The sequence below is a fragment of the Punica granatum genome, chromosome 8, assembly GCF_007655135.1.
Source record: "Punica granatum isolate Tunisia-2019 chromosome 8, ASM765513v2, whole genome shotgun sequence".
In the NCBI taxonomy this organism is placed as follows: domain Eukaryota; kingdom Viridiplantae; phylum Streptophyta; class Magnoliopsida; order Myrtales; family Lythraceae; genus Punica; species Punica granatum.
In genome coordinates, this window is record NC_045134.1 from 20,153,116 (window position 1) to 20,178,622 (window position 25,507).

General features: G+C 38.6%; 2 protein-coding genes and 1 long non-coding RNA gene across 9 annotated transcripts; 2 read left to right on the forward strand and 1 right to left on the reverse strand.

Moving 5' to 3' along the window:
• Window positions 1–376: 376 nt before the first annotated feature.
• LOC116187050 lies at window positions 377–4,041 on the reverse strand. Of its 6 annotated transcripts, none has more exons than XR_004151970.1 (6): window positions 3,877–4,041; window positions 3,629–3,796; window positions 3,387–3,497; window positions 1,406–3,012; window positions 952–1,268; window positions 377–885 (listed from the first exon to the last, which is right to left on the reverse strand). It is a non-coding gene; the product is annotated as an uncharacterized LOC116187050 (long non-coding RNA). The 6 variants fall into 6 exon arrangements; XR_004151969.1 differs by having other exon boundaries at window positions 378–885; window positions 3,629–3,759; XR_004151968.1 differs by lacking the exon at window positions 3,387–3,497 and having other exon boundaries at window positions 381–859.
• Window positions 4,042–6,689: 2,648 nt separating this feature from the next.
• On the forward strand, window positions 6,690–16,247 carry LOC116188931 (preprotein translocase subunit SCY2, chloroplastic-like). Of its 2 annotated transcripts, none has more exons than XM_031518383.1 (14): window positions 6,690–7,084; window positions 9,256–9,735; window positions 9,911–9,999; window positions 10,845–10,924; window positions 11,040–11,129; window positions 11,408–11,499; window positions 13,298–13,381; window positions 14,015–14,156; window positions 14,328–14,444; window positions 14,628–14,757; window positions 15,033–15,156; window positions 15,258–15,364; window positions 15,549–15,671; window positions 15,753–16,247. In XM_031518383.1, exons 1-13 carry the CDS (start codon window positions 7,024–7,026, stop codon window positions 15,636–15,638), a joined length of 1,686 nt encoding a protein of 561 aa, XP_031374243.1. In that variant the 5' UTR covers window positions 6,690–7,023; the 3' UTR covers window positions 15,639–15,671; window positions 15,753–16,247. The 2 variants fall into 2 exon arrangements, with proteins under 2 accessions (XP_031374243.1, XP_031374242.1); XM_031518382.1 differs by having other exon boundaries at window positions 6,691–7,084; window positions 15,756–16,247.
• Window positions 16,248–16,606: 359 nt separating this feature from the next.
• On the forward strand, window positions 16,607–22,278 carry LOC116189164 (general transcription and DNA repair factor IIH helicase subunit XPD-like). The gene is given in 17 exon segments (XM_031518711.1): window positions 16,607–16,759; window positions 16,923–17,458; window positions 17,801–18,081; window positions 18,489–18,571; window positions 18,665–18,786; window positions 18,788–18,878; window positions 18,881–19,168; window positions 19,171–19,261; window positions 19,402–19,517; window positions 19,520–19,581; window positions 19,718–19,842; window positions 20,231–20,320; window positions 20,449–20,527; window positions 20,611–20,687; window positions 21,229–21,337; window positions 21,825–21,861; window positions 21,864–22,278. Coding segments are annotated over 16 exon segments (2,265 nt in total). The 5' UTR covers window positions 16,607–16,759; window positions 16,923–16,924; the 3' UTR covers window positions 21,944–22,278.
• The last annotated feature ends 3,229 nt before the right edge of the window (window positions 22,279–25,507 follow it).

Genomic DNA, 25,507 nt, shown 5'->3' on the forward strand with positions numbered 1-25,507 from the left:
CTTCAAGTATTCAATCAATTCAGAAGCTATCAGAACACTATCAAGTAGGATTGACAATTCGTATCATGTCGTGTTTATATGTGTCGTGTCTAAACGGACGCGTGTCATAACCCATACACGACACGATTATTAAACGGGTTAGGTTTTAAAAATACGAACACAACCTGTTTATATCTGTGTCAACCCAGACACGGCATGTTAAATGTGTTTATCGAAACGTATCATAATTACTATACGTATCTATATACGACATGATTATTACACGGGTTAGATTTCGACTTGTTTATCGGTGTCAACCCGGTTAGCCGAACACAACATGAACCAACGTAAACATACCTACCCCTTAGAAAACACGACCCCACTACAAACATTACTTTCTGTAACTGTAAGCTACCTTTTATTACAACTCCACAGACATGTAGATCATGCATCTCATCGCTTTGAAAAAGCAAGCTCATTGTTAATGACAATTAATGCAAATATTAAGCAAGCTCATAATCTTTTTCCAAGCTAACTTAACACGGTTAATAACAGTCTAAGAGTAACAAAATGAGAAACCAAACTTGATGAACTTCGCCATAATTTCATCATTCAATAACAAAAGACAATAGTTAAATTAGCAAAACATCGGGCCCTCATCCAGCCAAAGAAAAAGCCTAGCTCCATGTGCCATCTTCAATGGAACCTAAGATAACAGAATCCTTTGCGACCAAACATGTGAAAGATACTTCAGTAACACTCACATGATAAAGAAATATTAGCTTTTTAAAAGCATTACTAATTTTTAATTAACCACAGCATTGGACCCCTGAGTTGATGGCTCATCGATAATATGTAAGTTCATCACATCTTCAGTGAGCTGATCCATGGAAATTCCATAACCATCTACATTCGAAATAGAGAAAGATAAACAAAAGAACTTTAAAAATCAAATCTGAAAAGCATACTTACCAGTTAATCGATAAAGCCAATCTCGAGAGCGCATGAGTGCTTCCACAAGGTCGGGTTTCAAAGAACTCCGATATTGATCAAGAACATGACCTTCACAGCTAAATGCTGCCTCGGAGGTAACCGTGGATCGGGGAATACTCAAAATATCACGAGCTATCCTTGCAACTCTTGGATATCGTTAGGAGTTAATCTTCCAGTAATAAAAAATGTCCGGGTCCGTCCATCTTTCTATCGATCCTTGTCTCATCTAAGTGCTTTTCCAACTCAGACTTTTTCGAAGATGTTGAATACTCATCATCATCGTAATCATTGAACTACTGATAAAAAATTGAAATAATAATGAGAGACTAATGAAAACATATTTCAAGTGCAAATGACAAGAAGAAAAAGAAAATATATGGGGGACAAATATAAATATTGACAAAGTAATACATAACATCATTAAAAAATTTACCTCTAGCATATCTAGCTCAATTGACTTTTGATCAGGATCTAGGAGGAACTTCTCTTTTGATGGAAATATTCGATTCCCCCTCTCATATGATGTATATTCTTCATACAACTTTTTGTAACTCTAATCCACAATTGAATTTTATACCTAAAGTCCAATAGCACCGCTATCGATAAAATGACTAAAAATTCAGACCAGTACTTTTAAAATTTCATTAGCATCCTCAACGACATTACTCTCAAATCTTCATCTGTCCCGTCACTATTATCCTTGAGCATCACATATGTTTTGAAAGTGGAAGGAAAGTATAAATTTGCGGTTGGATACTTACTTCAAGAAAACAAGTTCATAATCTCATAGAAAACCCCTAAGAGCTTTTTTATTTTCTCAATTTTCTCTCACTCTAATGAGGTAGGGCAATTTGTATAATAAGAGTCACTTATCTCTAGGTGGCGAAATGCACGACGATAGTAGAATGCACTTTCAAGCATAAGAAAAGTTGAATTTCAATGAGTAGGGACATCTTGTCTCAAGCCTTTTTTCTGATTCAAAGATAAGAGTTTCGCACATTCAAGAAACTTTTTTTTCTAACTTGAGAACCTTTAATATACTCGACACTCTCTCGCACTTTGTTTACCACAACATCAATCTCTTTTAGTCCATCTTGCACAATCAAATTAATGATATGGGTACAACATCGTTCATGAAAGAATTCACCTTTGGCTAGGAGTGCATCCTTCATATTTAAATGCGATCTCAACAAGCCCATGAAAGTGTCATTTGCGGAGCATTATCCAAAGTAAAACAACCTTCCCTCAATACCCCACTCAGCCAACAAAAAGGTAATCGTGTTGCTCAATGCCACACCAGTATATGAAGGTGGCATCAAGAAGAAATTCAGAATCCTTTTTTGCAAAATCCAATTTTTATCAGTGAAATGTCCGGTCAAAGAGAGATACACATCAGTAGAAATAGAGGTCTGCGAATCAAATGTCAAACAAATCCTACCACTAGCTTCCTCAAGCAAGCACTTAACCCGTGACTTCTCTTTTTTGTAAACCTTCAACACATCAACCTTTGCAGTGTTTCGAGATTTAACGGGCACACACTCACGCAAATATAAGAATACTACTCTAATTCCAACATAATCCACAAAGACAAGAAGTAAATCATGCATAATAATGGCAGCAATTAACAACTCATGAAAGCGTTTAGGATCATGTAGCATTTCTTATAGAAATATCATGGTTCATGAACAGCTAATCAACATCTCGTGTATCCTTATGAATGCATCTTTCATTATGCCTTTTCAGATTTCTTGTCCCATATTGACTATCACAAATAAAAAGCGAGCCACACTTCTTGCACTTACAACGGGTCTTACCATCAATGATCTTTTCTGTCAACCGTTCATAGAAGTGCCACACAGGAGATCAGTCTTCTTTTTTGCTTGCCTTTCAATGTCCTTTCGTGAGTTCCTATTATAGTATCTTTGATCTCGTCTCCATCGAGCTATCCTACATCATCATCTTTGTTTATCATGGCCATGGTTTTTTCTTTCCCAGAGGATTCCAACTTCACCTCCAAATTATTTTATGAACTCATTATTCCTAAATAAAACAGAGAATGAGAAACATGTATCAGCTACTAATGTTTTACTTGCAAAGTTCATGCAAGCTAGAGAGACAAAATTAATGTTTGAGAAAGTAATATAGGCAGAGAATAGATAGGGCATATAACTCCACCTTTATAGTAAGGAAAAATAATTTATGCAATTATTTTGATGCTCAATCTTACAGCTTCAAACATGTCAATGTAGTAGGTAAATAACCTTAAGCTTTGTAATGGGATATCATAATAACCTTTCAATTCATTATACTTTTTCCCTTCTATATCACCTTTTCATATCAAAGAACATGAAGAGTTCATTTCATTTCCTAAAGCAATGAAAGTATATGGAAGAGCAGTGAATTGATAAATTCACCCCATCTCTGATCTATGCAACTCCTTCGAGCCCTCGTCACTTCCTTCTCTGTAGTTCATAACCAAGGGCTTCGAATCAGTAAGGGCCATCATCTCATCAATCCCCAATGTTCTACAGGTTCACAGGTTTCACGTTTCAGTTTCCTCTGATCCTATGAGCTAGTGAGCTGCTGAGTAGGAAACTGCAAATCGTTTATGCAAATCGGCCTCCAATCATACAATCTATAGTCAAGAGAGACTCACCAATTAGCTGGTGGAGACTCCACGGAGAGCTGGTGGAGCGAGAAAAGGGTAGGAGTCGAACTCGAGCTTGACGAGTTCTAAGTTTTAGCTGTTAGTTTAAAGGGTTCGCACGACCTTCGGTGTCCACGACCCTTCCGATCGGGGCCGTGTCGGTGTCGCACAAAGAGACTTAAATGGAGTTAGGGCTCAGTTGACAATCGAAAACTCAATCCTTCTTCAATTGACTGAGAATAGAGAGAGAGACTCACTATGGGATCACTACATCGCGTCGGGGTGGGATCACTGTGGCGCTTGGAGTGGTTGAGGGCTCGAGGTTGTCTCTCCGTCTCGTTTGCTCTAAGTCGTCTTTGAGAACATTTCTCTCTGTTGAGAAAGAAAGAAAGATAAAACTGAGGAGGCAGCCGTCGAAGGAGAACTGGAGAAGGAGAATAGATTAGCTATTAGGGTTAGTAAGGTCGTTTTTGTAATTTTAATTATAAATGGATTAACAGGTTACATGATTATAACAACACGATTTATAATCGGGTTACACGGGTTCAACTCGGCAAGACACGCTTATTAACCGTGTCTAAACGAGTTAGACTAGTTCAGACCGAATATAAAAAATGCCAAACCCGAACCCGTTTAACAACGTGTCGTATCCAAGTCGTGTTAACGTGTCGTGTTAGGAATTGTCAACCCTACTATCGAGTGGTTGCCGCCTTTTCATGTAACCATTTTGAGACTCGCTGATCAGATTAGGCATAACATTTTGCAATCGACACGAGAGAATCTTTGCAATGATTTTATAAAGACTGCCCACAAGACTTATAGGCCAAAAATCTTTAAAAGAAGAGGTACTATTAACTTTTGGAATGAGATAGATGAATGAGGAGTTCATTCCCTTACGTAAGACTCCGGACGTAGGGAACTCTCTTACCATGGCAACAATATTAGGCTCAATAATATTCCAAATTTCCTATAATTAAAATTCATACCGTCAAGTTCCGGATTTTTCGACCCTTTGTAAGACTGTACAGCAAAAGTGATCTCATGAATCTCGAAAGGAGTTTCAAGAGTAGTTGCAACTGAGAAAGAGATAGACTTGAAACATAAGTCTTGACAGGAGAGCAGATTATCCGAATGTCGAGAATACAGAGACTTGAAGTAGTCCATAGAGTGAGCAAGATGTGTATTTGAAAGAGCCATTAGTTAAGCTCACCTCAGAGTGAGCAAGATGTGTATTTGAAAGAGCCATTAGTTAAGCTCACCTCTTGAGCTGAAGGACAGGAGGAAATTCTCTTAGAGGAAGTGGCTAAGCTTGGAGAGCAGCTTTGGGGAGCTCAAAAACTGAATTTGATCCAATCTAAGTTGCCGAAGACGCTCAAGAAGAAGAGGCAACTTATGACTAAAGATGGTCCAGCTGGGTATGTGTCGATTTTCAGGTTTTAAGGCCCGATAGATTTTTGCTCTCATTTGATGGTTTTAATGCACACTACATGAGAATTGGAAAAATGGTTGCATCTTTGGAGGTTAGTCTGATTATGGCTTTTCCTTTGGCTTGTTTTGACAAAGATTTATCATTCTTTGTACTTGGTTCAACTTGGCTTGATTATACCTGTTCAAGTCGAAAATTGCTGACGGATAAATAACTAGAAAACCAGACGTACCGAGGCATTGTTCCAAGAAAATAGAAACTAACGCGACACTAGCCAGTCTTACCGATACAGAGCTTCGTACCATGGCTTCGAGAGTTTGCGCGACTGAACTCCGACTGGATTTCAAATAGATTAAGTGGAGATTGAATGCGCCTAAGACAATCTTGCGGCTCGGGAATTTAGCTGGTATGAGTTGTCTACTATTTCTTTGTGCTACTTCCATCTAGAGTAATAAGACACAGCTAATGAGGTCGTGTTGATAGTGGGTATCAACTATTTGGCCAGCCGAAAGATATAAGCCTTAGGTCTGAACACTTGACTCGATGGAAAAGATAGCCCGGAAGCCGGTCCTAAGAATGATGTAACCACAAAACTTGAAAGATTCGTAGCGCGTGGATCTTGGCCTTGGAAAGCAGAGAGAAGCCGCACCTAAGTTCGAAAACCTAAGCTCGGGTGGAAACCCATTCCTTGCCTAGAAGCTCGAAAAAAGGTCGAGGATAGGTGCGAATGATCGGCGGTTGCAAGGAACTAAATGTGCATGGTATTAAAATGCTAAAAAGGTAGATATTGAATGTGCGATAATATAAATGCAACGAAAGTAAAGTGCTAGAAAGAAAAGACGGAAAAAGTGTAAGGCTACATGGATAGTTGTGCCAAGGGGGCTTACAATGAACTTTGCGTTCGATATTTATAGGTGTGTACATGAAATCTTAAGAAATCTATCCAAATTGGATGTCCATAATAGACAATATCGGAATATTATTTAAAGAGGAAATATACTCCTAACCTATCTAGAAACTAGATACCTAAAGATATCGAAAAGATATTCGACTTATTCATCATCTAAGCTCAAAGATAGTTGAGAATATCTATTCCTTGCTCACCAAGAATAATGGGCTGCCATATGACTGCAATCATCCACCGCCTCTGTTGAAGGAAGACACGCCCATACATGTATCTTCATTGTGGGAATGGGCTCTTCATTAGGCTTCCATCATAGACTTGGACCTCACTCATTGCTTGGAAAATTTCAGCCTAAAACAATCAATTGGACTCCAATTAAAAATCAATTCGGGTCACCATCTTCTCCCGGAACGGGGTCTAAATCTTTGCGAATCCGGAACCAACGACCATATTACGTGATCCAAGGATTTTTAAACGGAGTGTAGAAATTAGGTGTAAACAATACTCTATGCGAGAGTAAGAATGCTCATATCACGTTTTCTTCATAGAGATCGGAACAAGAGAAGTTGGGTTGCACTGAGACAGTTGAAGAAACGATAGGGAGCAAATTGCAACATCAGAAACAGTTATGGGGACAAACCAGCCCAGATAAATATCCGAAACCCGAAAACCCATTTTAGATTCGGACGGGTTAAGGCCATCTTTCTCATTGGTTCTCGGGTCTGCCTCGCGCTCTTCCAGCCACCTCATGGCGCTGCTCCTCCGATGACCAACTGACTGATCGCCGCCGGTGCTGCTCCGACCGCTTCCGAGCATCCTCCGGTGCTGCCTCCTCTCCCCTCCTCCTGCTCTGGTGGTCCGAGTCTCAGGCTACCGCCTGCTGCTCCGACCCGAACCAGAGCTTCCGCTTTCCGGGCAAAAGCAGAGGCGCGGAGGCCAGTTCAGTTATCTCCTCGCGTTCCTCTCCTCTGCCTTCATCACTTTAGCTCAATCCGCCTGCCAATTTCAAGAGAAAGTTCTTCAGAACTTGTTATTTGCTCGCGCACTGTGAGCACGGCGAATCATTCCGTGTCCATGGAGGCAACCCGGCTCAGCTCCCTTAAACCCTTTGCTCTTAAACCCCGCAGGCACCGAGGTCAGTTCTCCATTCCTTTCTCTTTTTTCTTGGACTGAGAAGGCTTACGGAGAGATGGACAAGAGGAGTTCACATAACAAATTGATGAAGTAGCTTATCTTACGAAAGCTGCTTTGCTTAATCATGAATCTTTATGTAAAGACCGTTCCTTTTCATGATTTTTGCTAAACCTCGTCAGTTCTGGGTTTTGGCCTGTTTGCTGGGATAGGAAGATGGACCGATTTCACCGGGAAGTAGGGTGCGTAATTCTGAGTCCAGTGGTTGTGTTTTTAAAATCTGCAGTTTAATGGAGCAACGGTTAACATGTGGTGCAAATTGCTCTTTTTTATTCATTTGGCTGCTGTCTCTGTTAGCTTTGGATCATGTGTGTGTCTGTTGCAGAAAGTTGATGCTTCTAGTGCTGATCTTCCGAGAATTCTGTGCTGCGATGGCTTGTATATTGGAGTACTATCACCCCTGTGGCATGAAGTGAGTAAAGCCATAGAGCCTTAGTTTGGATGCTTCGTAATTAGGGAGAGGAAAGGAAAGAGAAGGAGAAGAATGACAGGGAAAGGAATGGACTGGAAAGTATATGAAAATAGGCCCTGTGTTTGAGAGAAATGGAGGGAGAATATACTTCTCCAAATTTACCTCCCAATCCTAGAAAAGCCTCGTATGGAAAAAAAGAAATATGTATCTCCTGCAAATTGCAACATCCAAACAAAGTGCATTTTTTTCCTTTAGATCTTTTATTCTAGCCCATCTTGACTCTGCTTCCTTTGCAGGGCATGGAACTAGACCTGGGGGAATTGCTATAGAAACTAGTCCTTCGGATTAAGCCTAGTGTTACAAGATGCGTGAGATTGGTTAGATTATAGCAATGTGGCAGGATGACTGTAACCCTTTTCGTGTTTCTTCAAACCTGTTTTTTTCAAGGAGAACAAATTCGGTTCTTGATTGGAAGTGCTTTTGATAGCTCAAAAGTCTATTCCCAGAGAATAGGCAACAATAATAGAGGTGTTAGACTAAAAGATTATTTCTGCAGAGGAGGGGAACATCTGCTTTGATGAGAGCAAACACCCTTTATGCAATATTCGTAGTAGTGGTTGCTAAGATAATAATGGAGCTATGAATTGAGAAAACGAGGAAGCATAGACTGGAGGAGGAAGTTATATTGACTAGATGATTGTTCAGAGATATATATAGAATCTGATTTTCTTAACTTAGCAAAGTACTTACTATTTGCATATTTTGATATGAGTACTATGATGGGAAATAAAAAAGGCACGGTAAAAATGGTTGATGATTGGAAAATATATAAAAGGTCATTAATGGACAACATGTAGGGGCTGAAATTGGTTGCTTTGGAAAGCGTGGGGTATTGCACTAAAGATTGGAGAAAATCATCACTTGTAGTGAACTGGACTGTAACTTGGTTAGTGGTTTAGCTGGCAAGTCAATTTATGAGGTTTAGGGCCCTTTAGTGTCATGCACTCACTTATGGGAATCCATATAAAGACTTATTGTGCTTACTTTGTTCGATATGATTTGTATCTTTTTGGTGTCTTTGGTTTCTGCACTGATAATATAGTAAATTCGGAGAAGACCTTACTTTGGATTATCAATGAGGTTATTGCCCTCATTATAGTCAAGTGAAGTGTGGACTCCTCTATGAGGCCATTACTATTAGCTGGAAACTGGAATTCGGGATAATTCTGAATTATTTTTAATTCGTGCGACTGCATCAGGAGATCTTATATAGGAGGATAACATAGTACTATTGATTTTGCTTGTGGAAAATCATTCTGACTCAAAAATAGTAGATGTGGGTAAATTTTGTTGCACTTTAATTTTTTTGATGTATGTTTCAATGTTGCCACAACACTCTTTTAGATATTGCATATGTCAACCAGTTTTTAGTTCATAGTACTAAATGAATAGGAGGTCTTATTGGTATTTGTAATTTCTTTGGAAATGATTGGAAACTTGAGGTATAGTTAAGGGTCATTTGTACACAATGGTTTTCAGTCATGGATCTCTTTGATTATATTTAGACTGCCGAGAGTTCAGCTTGAGCCTTCTTTTAGGTTCTAAACCTGAATATGTTTTAATTTCTACTTTAGTTTTTGTTGTATGATTTAGCTTTCCCGGTTCTTTCTGGACTTATTTTGTCACTTTTCTGCCTGATACAGGACAAGATAGTGATAAGGCTTCTCAGTTTCATTCTCTTTCCTTTTCTCGAACTCCATTGTCCTTAAGAACAACTTATCGACAATCAATTAGAAGACAGACACCAATGCTTGACAGATATTTTCTCTCAAGATCGAAACAGGAATTGGCGATTTACTGTTCTATGGATCAAAGTTTATATCTTCAATCTATACCAGCGACATATGATGGTGGGCAAGACATGATTAGTCAAGAAATAAACAGTTCTGCTAGTCTCCAGCCGGAATCTAGAACATACCAGAATAGATTTCTGAACCTTGTACGAATAGGTTCAGTCCTTAATAATGCTGCCGAATCATTTTTCAAGAGCGAGATTCGGCGGAGATTATTTGTGACAGCTGTGTTAATTGTGATGAGCCGTGTTGGTTATTTTGTCCCTCTACCTGGATTTGACCGAAAATTGATACCCCAAGACTATCTCACCTTTGGCTCCGCATCTGTAGGTGAGCTCCACACATATTTGCAGCATCATTCATCAAGCATGTTAATAGATAATGATGCACTCATACATGATTGATGCATGATATGCACATGCATCAATGCTTTTAGCATCATTATGACATTATAGAATTCATGTATGTTCTGATAACTTTCAGTTTTTTAATTAATTTTTGGCAGATGAGCTTGGTGATTTTGCGGCGGAACTTAAGCTCTCGTTTTTCCAACTTGGAATCAGTCCCCAGATAATTGCTTCAATTATTATGCAGGTGCATCAATTGTTTTTTTGGTCTCTCTTCAAATTACACTCTGTCACTGTGATGTTCTCAAGCATTAATCACGATACTTCTAACCTTTCAAGTTTCATCCAAAGTGGTATAACTAATTGACAATGAGTACAACCCATGCTGTCTTTTCAGAGAAAGAAGTGCAGCAAGTGCTAATTGTTGTAAAATCTCACTTAAAAGCTGCACACTTTTGCGTGTTCATTGTGTTGAGTCTTGATGGGTTCCCCCTGCATCAACCATAATTATCAAATCTGGTCAGACATTGGTTGGAAAAGCATAATATTGGTTTCCCTAGCCCATATATTGCCACCTGGGCTCCCTTTTTGAGCTTAACTATTGGGCTCATGAACATCTCAAATCTTCTGATCAGATCTCTGTTCCGGATTATGAGATAGAATAAGCCCCCTTTGCTTCCTTTTGTACTCGAGAACTCTCTTTACGTGGGAATCATGATTGATATTCTTATCCTCCCAAATAAAAAGATCTGTTGGACATTGAACTATTTATTGCTCTTACTATAATAATTCCAGAAGGTATAGATATAAAATATATAGGATTTTCCATTTCAGTCCGGGTTGAATAAAATGATCCAGCTGGTTCATCTTGGTTCTGTGGGTGAACCCTCTGGTCACAGCCCAGACCTATCTGTTCTTCTGCATATGGGTCCACATTCAGTATGTAGACTGGTTGGACTGATAGATCTGGCCCACTTTCAACTAAAATGATGCAGAGTCTTGAATCTTTCTCTGCATTGTGTGTTGTCTGACAGATGTGAGCTTGTCGTTATTATTGTCTAGGTGCTTGCTTACGATAAGCTGAATTTGCAGGTTCTTTGCCATGTTCTTCCGTCATTGGTGAAGCTCCGGAAAGAAGGCTTGGATGGCCATGAGAAGATTAAGAGTTACATGTGTGTGCACTAATTTACTTTAGCGCTGCAGGATTCTTCTTCCCTATGTGAAAGTTTTGTTTCTCTAGAGACTTTGATTTGAGCGTTTTCAAACCTTGTTAGTTCTCTTCTGCAGCTGGTGGATCTCTCTTGGCTTTGCAGTACTACAGGCTTTGATAGTTTCATATTCTTCACTTCCATACTCAATCTATGCATCCAGCAACAGGTTATTTTCTGTTCTAGTTTCAGCCTTTTTCTCTATGATTCTGCTTATCATCAATAAAGGGGGTCAGATCAAGAGCTTATCATGCATTGGAAAATTGTGGGATTAACTCCTCAACGAAGATTATGCTTTGAGAATTATTGTCTTTGCTAACTCTCATTCTTTCATTTTCGTGAAGTTCCGGGCATTTCTTTTGTTTAAAATAGGTCTGGATTTTACTTGGATTATTATTTATATTTATAAGAGTTTTGTGCTCATTGGATAATTGTTGGGATTGGCAGTTTCAAGCATGTTATGGTGACAACTCTCTTACTGGTCTGTGGTGCGATGACAATGACATGGATATGTGATACAATATCGGAATCAGGATTTGGTACTTTTCTCTGCTGGTTGATTTGGAATTATCATTTTGTTTTCTGCTTTATTTGATCCTTTATTTTTTATTTTCTGTTATTTTATTTTTTTACTGATACATTAGAACTGATCGTGATTATATATAGTTGACTTGTTTGAATTTATATGCAAGTGTGGTATTTTCTCTGATTTATCTTTTTTCACCTAAATAGTCTCATCAAGACTCTGGTTTCATCTGATGCAAAGGAAGCTCTGTTATATGAAATCTGTTATTTTTCTGCCATTACTATATATATTAGATTTACATTTGTACTTGAAATCTCAAATAAAGTTGATATTATCACCGAGGCACTTGGGTTTTTTATATAAAGAATTTCCAGATTTATATATGATAACACCCATGGACACCTTTATCTCACTGTCTCTTTCTCTGTTTTCTGTTGTCATTCCTATTTACAGTGAAGCCGGGTTGGGGGGGGGGGGGGGGGGGGGGGGGGGGGGGGGCGGGGGGCGGGGGCTCAAGGGCTTTGGACGCCTAAGGCAAAATATAAAACTAGGGCCTTTTCTTCTTTTTAATAAAATTTGTAGAATTTTTTATTTGAAATTTATTTTCTAGCTTTTTGGATGCATAATTACTTATCAAATTTTTATATTCAATTTCTTCTATTCCTTTTCAATTGATAACATAGCGAATCCATTTAATCTTTCTTGAGAAATTGTGGATCTTTGTAAGATTTTATTAATTTTAGTTTTGAAAATCTTCTTTCTGCTGAAGCAAAGTTATAGGAATGGTTAAACATTATTCTATTGGCAATATATGTATTAAGAAAAGAGTCAATTTTTTTTTATACAATTAAGTATGTCACTTGGAGTCTTATATTGTGATTGTAAAATTTCTTTCAAAACTTGTAATTTTGAAAATAAATCTAAACCATCAATATCAAAATATTATCACGTTTTAGGGAATTTTCAAGATTAAGACAATGCTCTTTCAGTTTCTCGTTGTCTAATGATCTCAATTTTTCAACACAAAATAAAAAACCAAAAATAAACAATAGAACCTATAAACCATATATATATTTAATAAAAAATTCAAATTAAAAAGAATAATCAAAGTTTAGAATAATATAACCTTATTAATTATGAAATTTGAAGGAGATCACTTGCTTCAACATGAGAGGATTGCTTAAATTGGAGGAGTGTAATTTAATAGAAAAAATGAGAAAATAGTTGTGAGAATTATGAGAATTTAAAAGTAAAACAACTCCTAAAGGAGTAAAATTTGAACGTTAAAACATTGATTGAAAATTGGTAGTTGGTGATATTAAGGAGATTAATGTTATAGGAGATTAAGTTACAAAGGTAGTTGGAGATATTAAAGGAGAGAAAAAAAAATAGATAATAAAAGAAATTGAGTAAATAATTAAATATGGAAGTTATGATTTATGAATTTATAAGTAGAAGAGAAAATTGAGGAGTAATTAGATAATGTTGACTAATTTAATAAATGAGGCCTTAATTTTATTTTATTTTTTAAATTTGTGAGGCTTTGATTGTTAAATAATTTTTAGATTCTTTTTATAATTATTAAATATGATAATTAATAATATCGTTACAAACCTAAAAATTAGGGACCTAATTTTTTGTGGGGCCTAAGGCCTTCGCCTTCCTTGCCAAATGGAAGAGCCTCCCCTGCATTGAAGATTGCACTGCTAGCCTTGGATTAAAAAACCATTTAAAAAAAAAAATCCGACTACTTCTCTGATCTAAGATGGCTTGTTTATCTTTCCACGACTAACCTCTTGTTAATTTTATAGGTCAAGGTTCCTCTCTGATCATATGCGTGGGGATATTGACGGGTTACAAGGAGACATTGTTCAAGATGCTATCTCAGCTCTCAGGTATGTCTAGCTCTTACTGAAATGAAATTTAACTTTGGACGAAAATTTTGGCTCCAGCCAAATGTAATACAGCCTTAATTAAGTGAAGATTTGTTTTTATGTGAATACTCCTTTTTCTGTTAAAGTCAAGGATCAACATGAAAGTTTTGATTAGAGTTTTCTCATAAATATTATTTGCTTAATTAGAAGTTCTTATGCAATAGAGAGCAATGCTTTGACATTTCTCCTGTAGAACAACCTGCTGAAGCCTTGAGTAATGTGTCTGGAAATTTTATTCTGAATAGGCAGTGAAAACTATGAGAGAGTTATATCTTCGTTGCTCAGTTGCCTTAAATTAATTAGCGTTCTTGGCTAGGCTAACTGAAAGATCATTTGATTTTTAGAATTATATCTAGTAAAAAAGGGTGGCCACCCTTTGCCCTACCAGGAGATGATGAAGCCACCACATTTGGCATTTTAAGATATAGTAGAACTTCTTACTATCATCATTGAATTTCTGACCTAAGTAAATTGACTTAAAATATAGGTTAATCTTGCAGATAAGACCTTTCAATTCATTCAACTCGCATTTTCCCAATTGATATTAAATATTCCATAACCTCAGTATTGGTTCTGTCAACATCATTATTGCAGGAAGTGCCATGAATTGGTGGCCTTACATGCTGGCAGTGTTGGCTATTTTCACCATAGTCACAATGTGGGCAGTAGTAGTAACTGAGGGTTGCAGGAAAATTAAGCTGCAGTACTATGGCTTCAAGCTTGCCTCTTCTGCAAGGTAATGGGATTTTCATTCTTTTATTCCCTTTTTCGATTTTTGATTCTGAATATGAGATCTTGTTGCAGTTTATATGTTTATACGTTGATTGAATTTTTCACTTCAAAGTATTAAGTTGCGGCAAGTCCTCTGAGCAGAGGATTTAGGAATAAATTTCTGTTTTGCTGACAGGGACGACTCCCCAGTTACAGAAGTGGAGCCCTATATTCCTTTTAACATCAATCCTTCAGGGATGCAGCCTGTCCTCACCACTTCGTATCTCTTGGCATTTCCCAGCATTATTGCGAGGTAGATCATCTCAGCTAATTGCTACTATGACTTCATATTTTGCCATTTCTTCTGACTGCTGTTTTCTGGGAACTGCTTTGCATTGGTTGACTTTGCATGAAATTGGAGTACTTTGGAAGAATGATACTTTGAACTAAGGTATTTTGGTGGTTCAATGTTTCTTATATTGGTCCTCTTCTGCAGTATCCTTGGTTCTCCTTTCTGGGAGCATGCGAAGGAGATTTTGAACCCTGCGAATTCTATTGGTGCTGAGCCTTGGGTCTACTATTCAATATTTGCATTTTTTGTGTTCATATTCAATATCTTTGACATTGTAAGTACCTCACAGCCTATGTCCTTTTCTTTAATGGTTCATTAATTATTAAATACCAACACGGTATAATCTTTCTTGATGCGTGTTCCTCTCCTTGGTTCTTCTCCTTGTCAAAGTTTGACAAGCAAAACGATTTAGCCGGAAAAAAAAAATCTATATATATATATATATTAAGAGCCGACTAGAATTAGTGTTTTACACGTGACTTCTTTGGAGAATGATGCTTGCCAAGTCATGCTATTTTCATATATTCTTCACTTGGGAATTCATTTTAGGCCAATCTGCCCAAGGAAATAGCCGATTATCTGAACAAAATGGGTGCTCGGATACCAAACATTAAGCCGGGGAAAGCTACTGTAGAATACCTAACAAAGATGCAGGCATCCTCCCGTTTTTGGGGTATGACTTGGTACTCAAATATTAATGTCTCTCTCAGAAAATGTATGTATGCTCGATTGCTTATCTAGTTTTGGATTTTTCTCCTTGGAGGAATTCTACAGGTGGCTTATTATTAAGTATTTTGGCTACTACATCGACAATGCTGGATCAATACTTGCGGCATATCAACGAGGGATTTGCAATCGGGTTGACTTCAGTTCTCATCATAGTAAGCAACAAAAGCGACTCCTGCTGCTTGTTTGTCTTCATGGCGTTTCATTTCAATTCAGACTAATTCGAGTTTTGTGGAGATCACGTTCCTGACTTTAATCAATTTCCTGTCGCAATTCAAATAACTGCGTTCGACCTGAGGTAGCCTGATTACAATGTTAATATGGTGTTTGGTGGTGTAGGTGGGCTCAATTATCGAGCTAAGAAGGTCATATCAAGCGTACAACGTGATGCCCAGTTTAAGCAAAACCCTCAAGCGATATGGCGTATGATAGCTCCCCGAGGCAGAATTTCTTCATGTGCATGTAAGACTTCATTTTTGTTTTCTCGGAATAGACCTTGAACTCGTTTTGCCTGTCTAATAGCTATACATCCTCCTCTGGTAGCAGATCAGAAGCTTTGCATATCAAGTCTTTGTTGGTATGGAGGAACCCTGTAGGAAAATGAGGACTTCCAGAAATCTGAGATCTGTTGCTGTATAAGCGATATGATGATTTCATCACAAATTTAAGTCTGTTCTGAAGTGCCAAGAGTATTTGAAGCACACATTGCCCATGGTTTGAGCAGACTTTAGAGGGCTGATTTTAGGAGCAATGTTCTTGTGAAGGAACAGTTGATTGACAAATTGAATACCACGATCGGCCAGCCTCTTAGAAAGGGTAGAGGATGTAATTTTTGGTATGGATGGGAACAACAGGGTGATACATCATACATGCGATGAGAGGATTAGTTGGATATTTATCGGTTAGCTTTGATCCCAAACAATGTCAATGTATCAAGTTAACATTCCTCGAGGTCTATTTTGTGCGTCGAGCTCTTAATATGTATGCATATATACGATTCTACTGATAAATAAACCCGAAATTCTCATTTCATTTTTATGTATGATGTAAATTACTTCGGTCAATTCGTCTAATAGAAGAATTTATTTACTAGGTCCTATTGTGCAATAATTTGTTCATGACGCCTCCTATGGGCCTGCCCGTTAATCGGGTCAACCTGGAAACCGAACCGAACAAAAATTCGGTTCGTATATACGGTATATATATGTGAAAGCGATCTGAATCGACAACTGAAATATTTGGACTTTGGTCCATTTCAAAGCCCAGCCCAATCTCGGCCCGGCCCAGACCACTCCCAGCCCAGCCCAGCCCAGCCACAGTCCCATTGGCTTTGACTTTTTTTCTTTTTGTTGTTTCTGGTTGACTCGCGCTCCGCTCCGCTGCCTCAGTCACGCCTACGACCGCCACCCCGCGTCAATTTACAGTCCAACTCTCGCTACGGCGGCTCCACCCCACCGTGCATCGTCTCCCTCCCTCCGTCGTTCCGACCTGGTGCCAGGGCCTCAGGCACCCGCCACCGCCACAGAAGGCCCTCGATTACCAGTAACCAGGTTCGTATGAGGTCCGCTTGCCTTACTCGCGAAGCTTCAATTTCGTGTTCCTCTTTGGTTTGATGAGCAGTCCGATGATTTCTTGCCGTCGGGAGCTTCTGATAGTTTGATTATCGATGAGAGTTGACATTTGAGGTGTTCTCTGTGTCTCTTATGATCACAGCAATGAAGTTCCAAATCGAGGACGTGACGGTGTACTTCCCCTACGATAACATCTATCCGGAGCAGTACTCGTACATGGTGGAGCTCAAGCGTGCACTGGATGCCAAGGGCCACTGCCTCCTCGAGATGCCCACTGGCACCGGCAAGACCATCGCCCTCCTCTCCCTCATCACCAGCTACGCCCTCTCCAAGCCCCAGTCCCCGCTCAAGCTCCTCTACTGCACCCGCACTGTCCACGAGATGGAGAAGACCCTCGCCGAGCTCAAGAAGCTCCACGATTACCAGGTCCAGCATCTCGGCCCTGCTGCCAGGATCCTCGCCGTCGGCTTGTCGTCGAGGAAGAATCTGTGTGTGAATCCACGGGTGGTGTCTGCGGAGAACAGAGATTCGGTGGACGCTGGGTGCAGGAAGCTCACTGCGAGCTGGGTCCGGGCTTTGGCAGAAAAAAATCCTAATGTCCCGACTTGCGAGTTCTTTGAGGAGTACGAGAGGGCAGGATCGGGGGCTGTGTTGCCTCCCGGTGTATATACGCTGCAGGCATGTATCTGGTGCAAAAGCTTTGAACTTTTTTGTTTTCAAGCAGAAGCCGCTATGTGGCATTCATTGTTGCTCATTCACACCCGTGTGAGATTGTCCATCAAATAACCAGGCAAAATGTTTCTGTAGGAACTGACTTTTGGTCGGTCATGCTCAACTTTTATTATTACATATGGAGTTACTACATGACTTCATGTCCTTTTGATTTGGGTTATTGTCACTACCAAGTAATTTTGTCATCACCTCTTGAATTGGTCTTGACTTTGACTATCTGATTACATGATTTAGCATGACGCATATCTTTTTGATGGGACCTGAATATGTCTCTTTCTCGATTTGTAGGATTTGAGGGCATTTGGAAAATTGAAAGGGTGGTGCCCGTACTTTTTGGCCCGGCATATGGTGCAGTTTGCTAATGTGGTAGTGTACAGCTACCAGTATTTGCTCGACCCTAAAGTGGCTGGGATCATTTCAAAGGAAATGCAGAGAGAGTCTGTTGTGGTTTTTGATGAGGCGCATAATATCGATAATGTATGCATAGAAGCTCTTAGTGTCTCCGTGAGAAGACAAACCCTTGAAGGGGCAACAAGAAATCTTTCAAAAATGGAGCAGGAGATACAAAGGTATGTTTACTGTTTCCGGAGGTGATATGTTTATATATTAATTCTTACAACCATAATGTTCTTAGCTATGCACTGCCTGCTTTTACTTATGTTTTATATGCATCATTCTTTTCTATTGCTCTTGCTTTTTTTCATCTTTCGTGAAGCAAGATAGGAAACTAACTTATATGTTAAATGGCAAAGCTCCTACGAAAGTTGAAAATTTGATGTGGGTTTATTATGTTCTTGCATCATTCTCTTCTATTGCCCTTGCTTTTTTTCATGTTTCGTGAAGCAAGATAGGAAACTAACTTATATTTTAAATGACGAAGCTCCTCCAAAAGTTTAAATTGTGATTTGGGTTTATTATGTTCTTGCACCTTTCAAAATACGCTATCTTAGAATGAGCTGTTTAATATGGTAGAAAGGTTCAAGGCCACAGATGAGAGTAGGTTGAGAGCAGAGTACAATCGGCTTGTTGAGGGATTGGCACAGAGAGGAGACTTGCAAGGTACGTGTGTGTGCCGTTGTTGTAGAAAGGCGAACTTATTCTGTCAACACATTGTACTGAAGTATCCTTGTTGCGTTTTTCATTTTTGTACAGTAGGTGATACCTGGCTTGCAAATCCTGCATTACCTGATGATATCCTGAAGGAGGCTGTTCCAGGAAATATTCGACGAGCAGATTTTTTTGTACGTGTGTTACGTAGATTAGTCCAATACCTAAAAGGGACGGTTGGAAACAGACAGTGTTGAGAAAGAAGGCCCTGTTACTTTTGTTGCTTCCATAAACAATCATGCTGGAATTGACCAGAAAACTTGAAGTTCTGCTATGATCGGCTGCACTCTCTCTTGCTCACACTAGAGATAACTGACACTGATGAGTTCTTGCCCATACAAACTATCTGTGATTTTGCAACACTTGTGGGCACATATGCTCGTGGCTTTTCAATTATTATCGAGCCTTTCGATGACAGAATGCCAGATGTACGAGACCCTGTACTGCAGCTCAGTTGCCACGATGCTTCTCTTGCGATAAAGCCCGTCTTTGACCGCTTCCAGACAGTTGTTATAACATCTGGAACTCTGAGTCCGATTGATCTCTACCCCGTCTTCTGAATTTTAATCCTGTAGTTAGTCGGAGTTTTACAATGTCCCTGACAAGAGATTGCATATGCCCGATGGTCCTTACCCGTGGAAGGTAAAGTATATACTTGAACGCTATTTCATCAACAATCCATTTTATGAATTTTTATTTTCTGTTGCAATCCTCAATCTTATTATGCAATATTTAGCTTTATGAAGCCTGTAAGATTGATGAATTTCTTTCTTTTATTTCAGTGATCAGCTGCCAGTTAGTACCAAATTTGACATGCGAAGTGATCTTGGAGTAGTTAGGAATTATGGGAGGCTCTTGCTGGAAATGGTTTCGGTTGTTCCTGATGGGATTGTGTGCTTCTTGTTAGTTATTCTTATATGGACGAAATAGTGAATAGTTGGAATGAGACTGGGATTTTGAAGGTAATTACATTGTCCGGTCCCTTCTTACCAAGTATTGCCTTCTGTATCTCAGCCAAATACGGGGAAATTTCGCTTTCCTAGATTGCTTGGTCTTGTTATAACATCATTAATGATGTGATGCATTCTCTTATTGTAGGAAATAATGCAGCATAAGCTTGTCTTCATTGAGACACAAGATGTGGTTGAAACCACATTGGCCCTCGATAACTATCGTAAAGCTTGTGATTGTGGGAGAGGGGCGGTCTTTTTCTCTGTTGCAAGGTACCTGATATGATATAATAGTTATTTTTAACAAAATAATATGATGCAGTCGATAATCCCCTGGAACCAGCAGACTCTTGCCATGCACATATCTATTTTCTGGCTACACATGTATTTTACCCCTATCATCCTGGACTTTGACGACTTGAAAGCAACTCTGACTATATCTCCATCTTCACAATCTCATTCCAGCAAGTTGAAATATTGGGAAGACCCAATGCCTCATTGTTGTAGGATTTTTCCTGTTAATTTGCTCACAGGACAACTTGCAACTACTTTGCTGTGTCAAAAAATTCATGTTGTGGGGCCCATGGTGCCTCTAAGATCTGCTCCACATCTTATAACTATGATCTTTTGTCGTATATTTTATTCATCTCTACTTTTGCAGGGGTAAAGTGGCTGAAGGAATTGATTTTGACCGACATTATGGGAGGCTTGTCATCATGTTTGGCGTTCCCTTCCAGTATACATTGAGCAAGTAAGTTTCAACATGCGACTCTGATGTAATGAATACTTTTCGTCAAAAATGGGAGATGGAACGATGACATTTAATCTGCTTGGTTTATGGTGCTTGGCCCTTGATTGGAAATCTAAATTCTTTTGCAGAATTTTGCTGGCTAGGTTGGAGTACCTACGTGATACATTTCAAATAAAGGAAGGCGATTTCTTGACTTTTGATGCCTTGGTATGGTTCTTCTGTTTGCTATGTTCTTTCCAATTACTTTAATGGGAGTGTAACAACTTTGTATTGATACAATTGTCTGACAGAGGCAGGCGGCTCAATGTGTTGGTAGAGTAATTCGATCAAAGGCTGACTATGGGATGATGATTTTTGCAGACAAAAGGTTAGTGCATATCTTCTTGAATTCGCCTGACATCCCCTAATTGTGAAAATTTCTTCTAGTGTTGATCAAATTGTTGACCCTGTCACATAACAGACAAACTTTTTGTACTTAGATGTGATTTATTTACTGAAGTTCCAGTGATGGGTTTTGTTATCTCAATATTTGTACTTCTTTTGCATATCCCTTCTAACCAAATTTGCAACCCCCCTTGGTGCATTTAGTAATACAAACGAAGAATTATTATTTCAATGGTAGAAGCTGTTTTTTTCACCAAATAAGCCTTCTTGTTTCCGGATTCTGCCGCTTCTGCTGGCAGTTAGGCCAACCATGTCAGCTTCAGTTGACTAAGTCAGTGCAACTTATCTCAATCTTTGTTGTACATATATGAGAAGCTATAGTCCTAAAGAAGTACATAACTAATGAATGTGTCAAAATATGTCTAGTTTTACCAAGAGCTGCTAGCCCCTCCTGTTATTAATTGCCAGCACAGTTGGATTTCCTGTCCTCAAAGTATTTTAAGAAATGATCAAACTATTTGCAGGTATAGTCGTCATGATAAGCGTTCAAAACTGCCTGGGTGGATACTGTCCCATCTACGGGATGCACATCTCAATTTGAGCACTGACATGGCTGTGTATATTGCACGGGAGGTATTTCCTTTCTCATCTTACTTCTTAGCTCATCTTATATTTGAACGATGCGAAGAGAAAGGGTAGTATTTTGCTAAAGAACTATTCGTTTGTTGGATTTCTGTCCATGTTTAGCTCTTGTTTCAATTCTTCTCAAGTTTATGTGTTCGGTTCTTTCAGTGTCTGAATTTCTGATTGATGCCTAAGTACATTATTTCTCAACTGATGTGTCAGCTTACTTTCTTTTCTTAAGAAACTGCTGAATAATGTGCATTTGAAGCTAAGTGTATTTATTATTCTTTGAGCTAACTTTGATTCTCTTTGCAGAGCTTAAGTTGTCTTACCCAGTATGCAAACAATTTATAGTGTGGCTTATCAACTGATAATCTGCACGTTTAGTCAAAGAAAATTCCTTTACTTCGGAGCTGCTCGCTTTAAAAGCTAGACAGCTAGTACAATTTCTTCAATTTTATGACACTAAATTCTCATTGAAATCTGTCAAGTACAGTTCCTTCGGAGGATGGCCCAGCCGTATGATAAAGCCGGTGGTGTGGTAAGAAAACCCTTTTATCCCAAGAAGATTTGCAGAAAATGGTGGAAGGACACATGAATGAAATGTTGTATTGAAGATTTTAAGTTTATTTTGCCACCCACATCTAAGTCCATGGTACTCATTGGGACGGCCTTGGAGTGTCGGGAAATTTTGTTCCAGTATTGGAGTTATGGAGAAAGTTTAGCATATTATGGGGCATCCTTGGTCCAAATTGGAAAATTTACTTTGGATTTCTCGTAACTTAATTCGCGGTTAGCCTTTTTTGTAGGCTTATGGGTAGTACATGGTTTGGTTTTTCAATCTCGATCTAGTACGCAATGTGGCAATATGGGTGAAATTATATGTTTTCCTTGTAATTTGTCCAATTCTGAGCCTAGTGAAGGGAAGTGATTACTTTTTGGTGAGTTAATGTCGTCTTACATCAACAAAGGCATCATGACGAAACTCTTCTAACAATTAGCTGCCGTAACAACAGATCAGAAAATTTGCAGAAAATGGTGGGAAAAAACCATTTCATGTTATTGCCATCCACATCTCAGTCCATGGCACTCATCTGGGCGCGCTTGATGATGTCTGTGTTGGAAAATTTTGTTCTAGTATTGGGGTTATGGAGAAGTTAGCATATTAGAGATCTTCCTTGCGGCTTCTAATTAGGAGGTTTACTTTGGATTTCTTCTAGTAACTTAATTCATGAACTGTGGTTTTACTTTGGGCTTATCGGTTGTACATAGGTTTGATTTTTGATCCAAGTACAAGAGTGTGTCTATACTGGCATAATTGTTCATACCTTACAATTATATTTTTGTGGGGGACAATATTTTGTCCAGTAACTTTTCCATTCTGAGCCTAGATGAAGAGAGAGAATTGCTAATGGGTGAGTGAATTTTATCTCATTTTGCATCAACAAAGATATCTCATTTTAACAACGAGGTTTTGTTCTGGAGCTGATCAGAAACTTGGAGGACATCACTTCGTCAATGGGATGCTCATATGTTCTGATTTAGTCCTTTCCTCCAGTAATTGTGGTGTCGGGCCAAACCACGAACGAGCATTCACTTGTAGAAAGCGGCATTATTCCAACTGATAGGTGATATTATTACACATTCGCTGCTGTTATTGAAATGGAAGATCCAAGTCCTGCATAGTCATGTGACGGTGTACGTACTACATAGAATTGATCGGTGAACCCCACTGTGAAGCAAATCTAGCAAAAGTAAGAGCAGGAGCATTCCCGGCGAGCAACATATAGTGCATTTTATCGATGAAAATGTAGTTTATATCTGGGTGTAGGCCTGAAACCTCAAGATCATCATCCTCTAGCTGAGGCATTTACCTTTCTAGTTAGAGACCAACGTCTTGGGGCAACGATTGGTTATGATATTTGGGTAAAGGTAAATTATATGAATATTAGGTCGCCCTTAGTAAACGCGAAACGAATGATGGACATCGATATGTTCTCTAGATCTGGCAGGGCTGCAAAACAAAGGGGAGGAACCAAAGAAATGTATCAATTTTTACCCATCTCGAGTTTTTTTATGTGTCGGAATGTGTTTGAATCTGCTGGGTGAAGAAGAAATAACTCCTATTGAAGAAGAGGCTATAGGTTAGGGTTCTCTTATATTTGAGAAAAAGCTTCACTATTTCTTCCTCCGGAACTTGTGTTCGCTCGAAAATTCGATCTCTCTTGTTCTCCCATAGTGATATCAATTCGTTCTGTGACAAAATATTCTTTGGAAGCTAGAATATCACGACCCGGTTAGCTGTGGAGTCTCAATCATGACACTTTGATCGTGTATCTGGCAACATCTCTTCATAGTTAAGCTCAACTGGTGGAAAGAAAAAAAACAAAAGTTGGATTGAAAATCAAATGCGGTAACATAGTCGAGCTAAATAACAAATCTTCCTAATGTTAAACAGAAGATGTTGTACCCTTTGCATCGCCAGTTCCATAAACGATCACAGCATTCCTATGTTCTGATGGATGGAAAAGATAATTAACAAAATGTGCACACTAAGCAAATTCGCAGCAATGCAAGGAATGCCAGCAGGTTCTGCTGCCCTTCTGATACGTTTCTTCTTGTCTAGGAATGCTTGGAATTGGAACAAAAGAAGCGCCTTATTCCTGTCTTCTTCAACGTCGAAGTCCGAAGTAATGAACCTCTAGTTATACTCCGAGAACACTGATCATTAAGATTTCAGAAAAAATAGAAACAGGAATAGATGATACTTGCCAAGCTACATCCAATTTCATTGAGGTATTCAGCAGCCTTTTATCAGCTGTCCCCGAAGGTGCTCTGAGCACCAGTCCCGATTTACGAGCCCTTTCAAGCCGAGGGTCCTATTAAGATGGGCTTATTTATTACTTTTCAAACATATAAATCAAATCCTAAAAAAAACTATATATATATATATATATATAATGCGATATCAAATTAAAAAAATACTTAACATATTATTAAAGTTTTAATAAGGACCATCATTATTTGCAGACCCATATGGTCAAGCTAGAATAAAGCATCTAACAATGCTTTACATGATTCGTTGATATACCAGCATCAAAGCCATCTTCCCTGAACATTTACTTGCTAGGAGAATTGCCGTCAGAGAGAGAATAGTAACAATTACTTAAAAATCTCATATTTTATTAGTAGTACTCAGAACATAAAGAAATTAGAAACTTTTATTTGTATATATTAGCTAAAGAATAAAACGGACAGCAAGAAAGCTATCTAAGATAAAATGAACTGATTCGCTATTGAATCATTAATTATTATATTACCTCTTTAAAAGGTTGTGTTTTGGGCTCATACTCAGGGTCCAACCTTCACTTCTCAAAACATCCAAAGCCCCTGAAATTCCCAAAACCAGCAAATCAGACTTTCAAGAAAAAGAAAATGTCTAAATCAAGATAACGTGGTGAGTAAAACTTAGCATTGACCATCTCGTCTTCTCCTAGAACAACCCCATAAAGAAGAATTGAATATTGTTAATCAATCAAAAAGAACATTTCAGCAAGGAAAAAATTGGTCATGGATAACACATAATAGCTCGTCCTATCAAATAATTAAGACGATTGCAAGTAATATGTAGAGTTACAACTCAAGCAATGTTGATCAGGGTTCCTCTCAAATTACTTGAAAACTAAATGAAGACTATGCATATCATCGAGATACCGCGACCTTTGGCTAAAGTAAGTAACCGGTCCATTAACCTCTAATTAACCAATATACCAGCTAAAGCCAAGGCACCATTATCGTATTGATTCATATTTAGTATGATATTGAAATAATCAGGTCCCTAGAAAGTGACAGAATTTACAACGTTGAGAGAGTCAAACATCAACTTGGGAAAAATGCAATAGAGCATTTTTCTTAAATCTAAAAGCGTAAAATTGAAACGACTTGACTTTGCATTGCACATCATAGATAAAAGCTAATTTCTTAACTCATAGCAGATTTTTGTTATTCTCGAGACCAGAAGTATAGACAACCCTATGCACTTTTCCCCAATTCCACTAAAGATATCAAAAGTGTCTGTTGCATCAAGCACAAAAGTGATGCTTATCATTATGGAATTTTGCACAATATTATCTTCGCACGAGCAAATAAGTTAGCATGCTACATCAAGGATCGGAATTT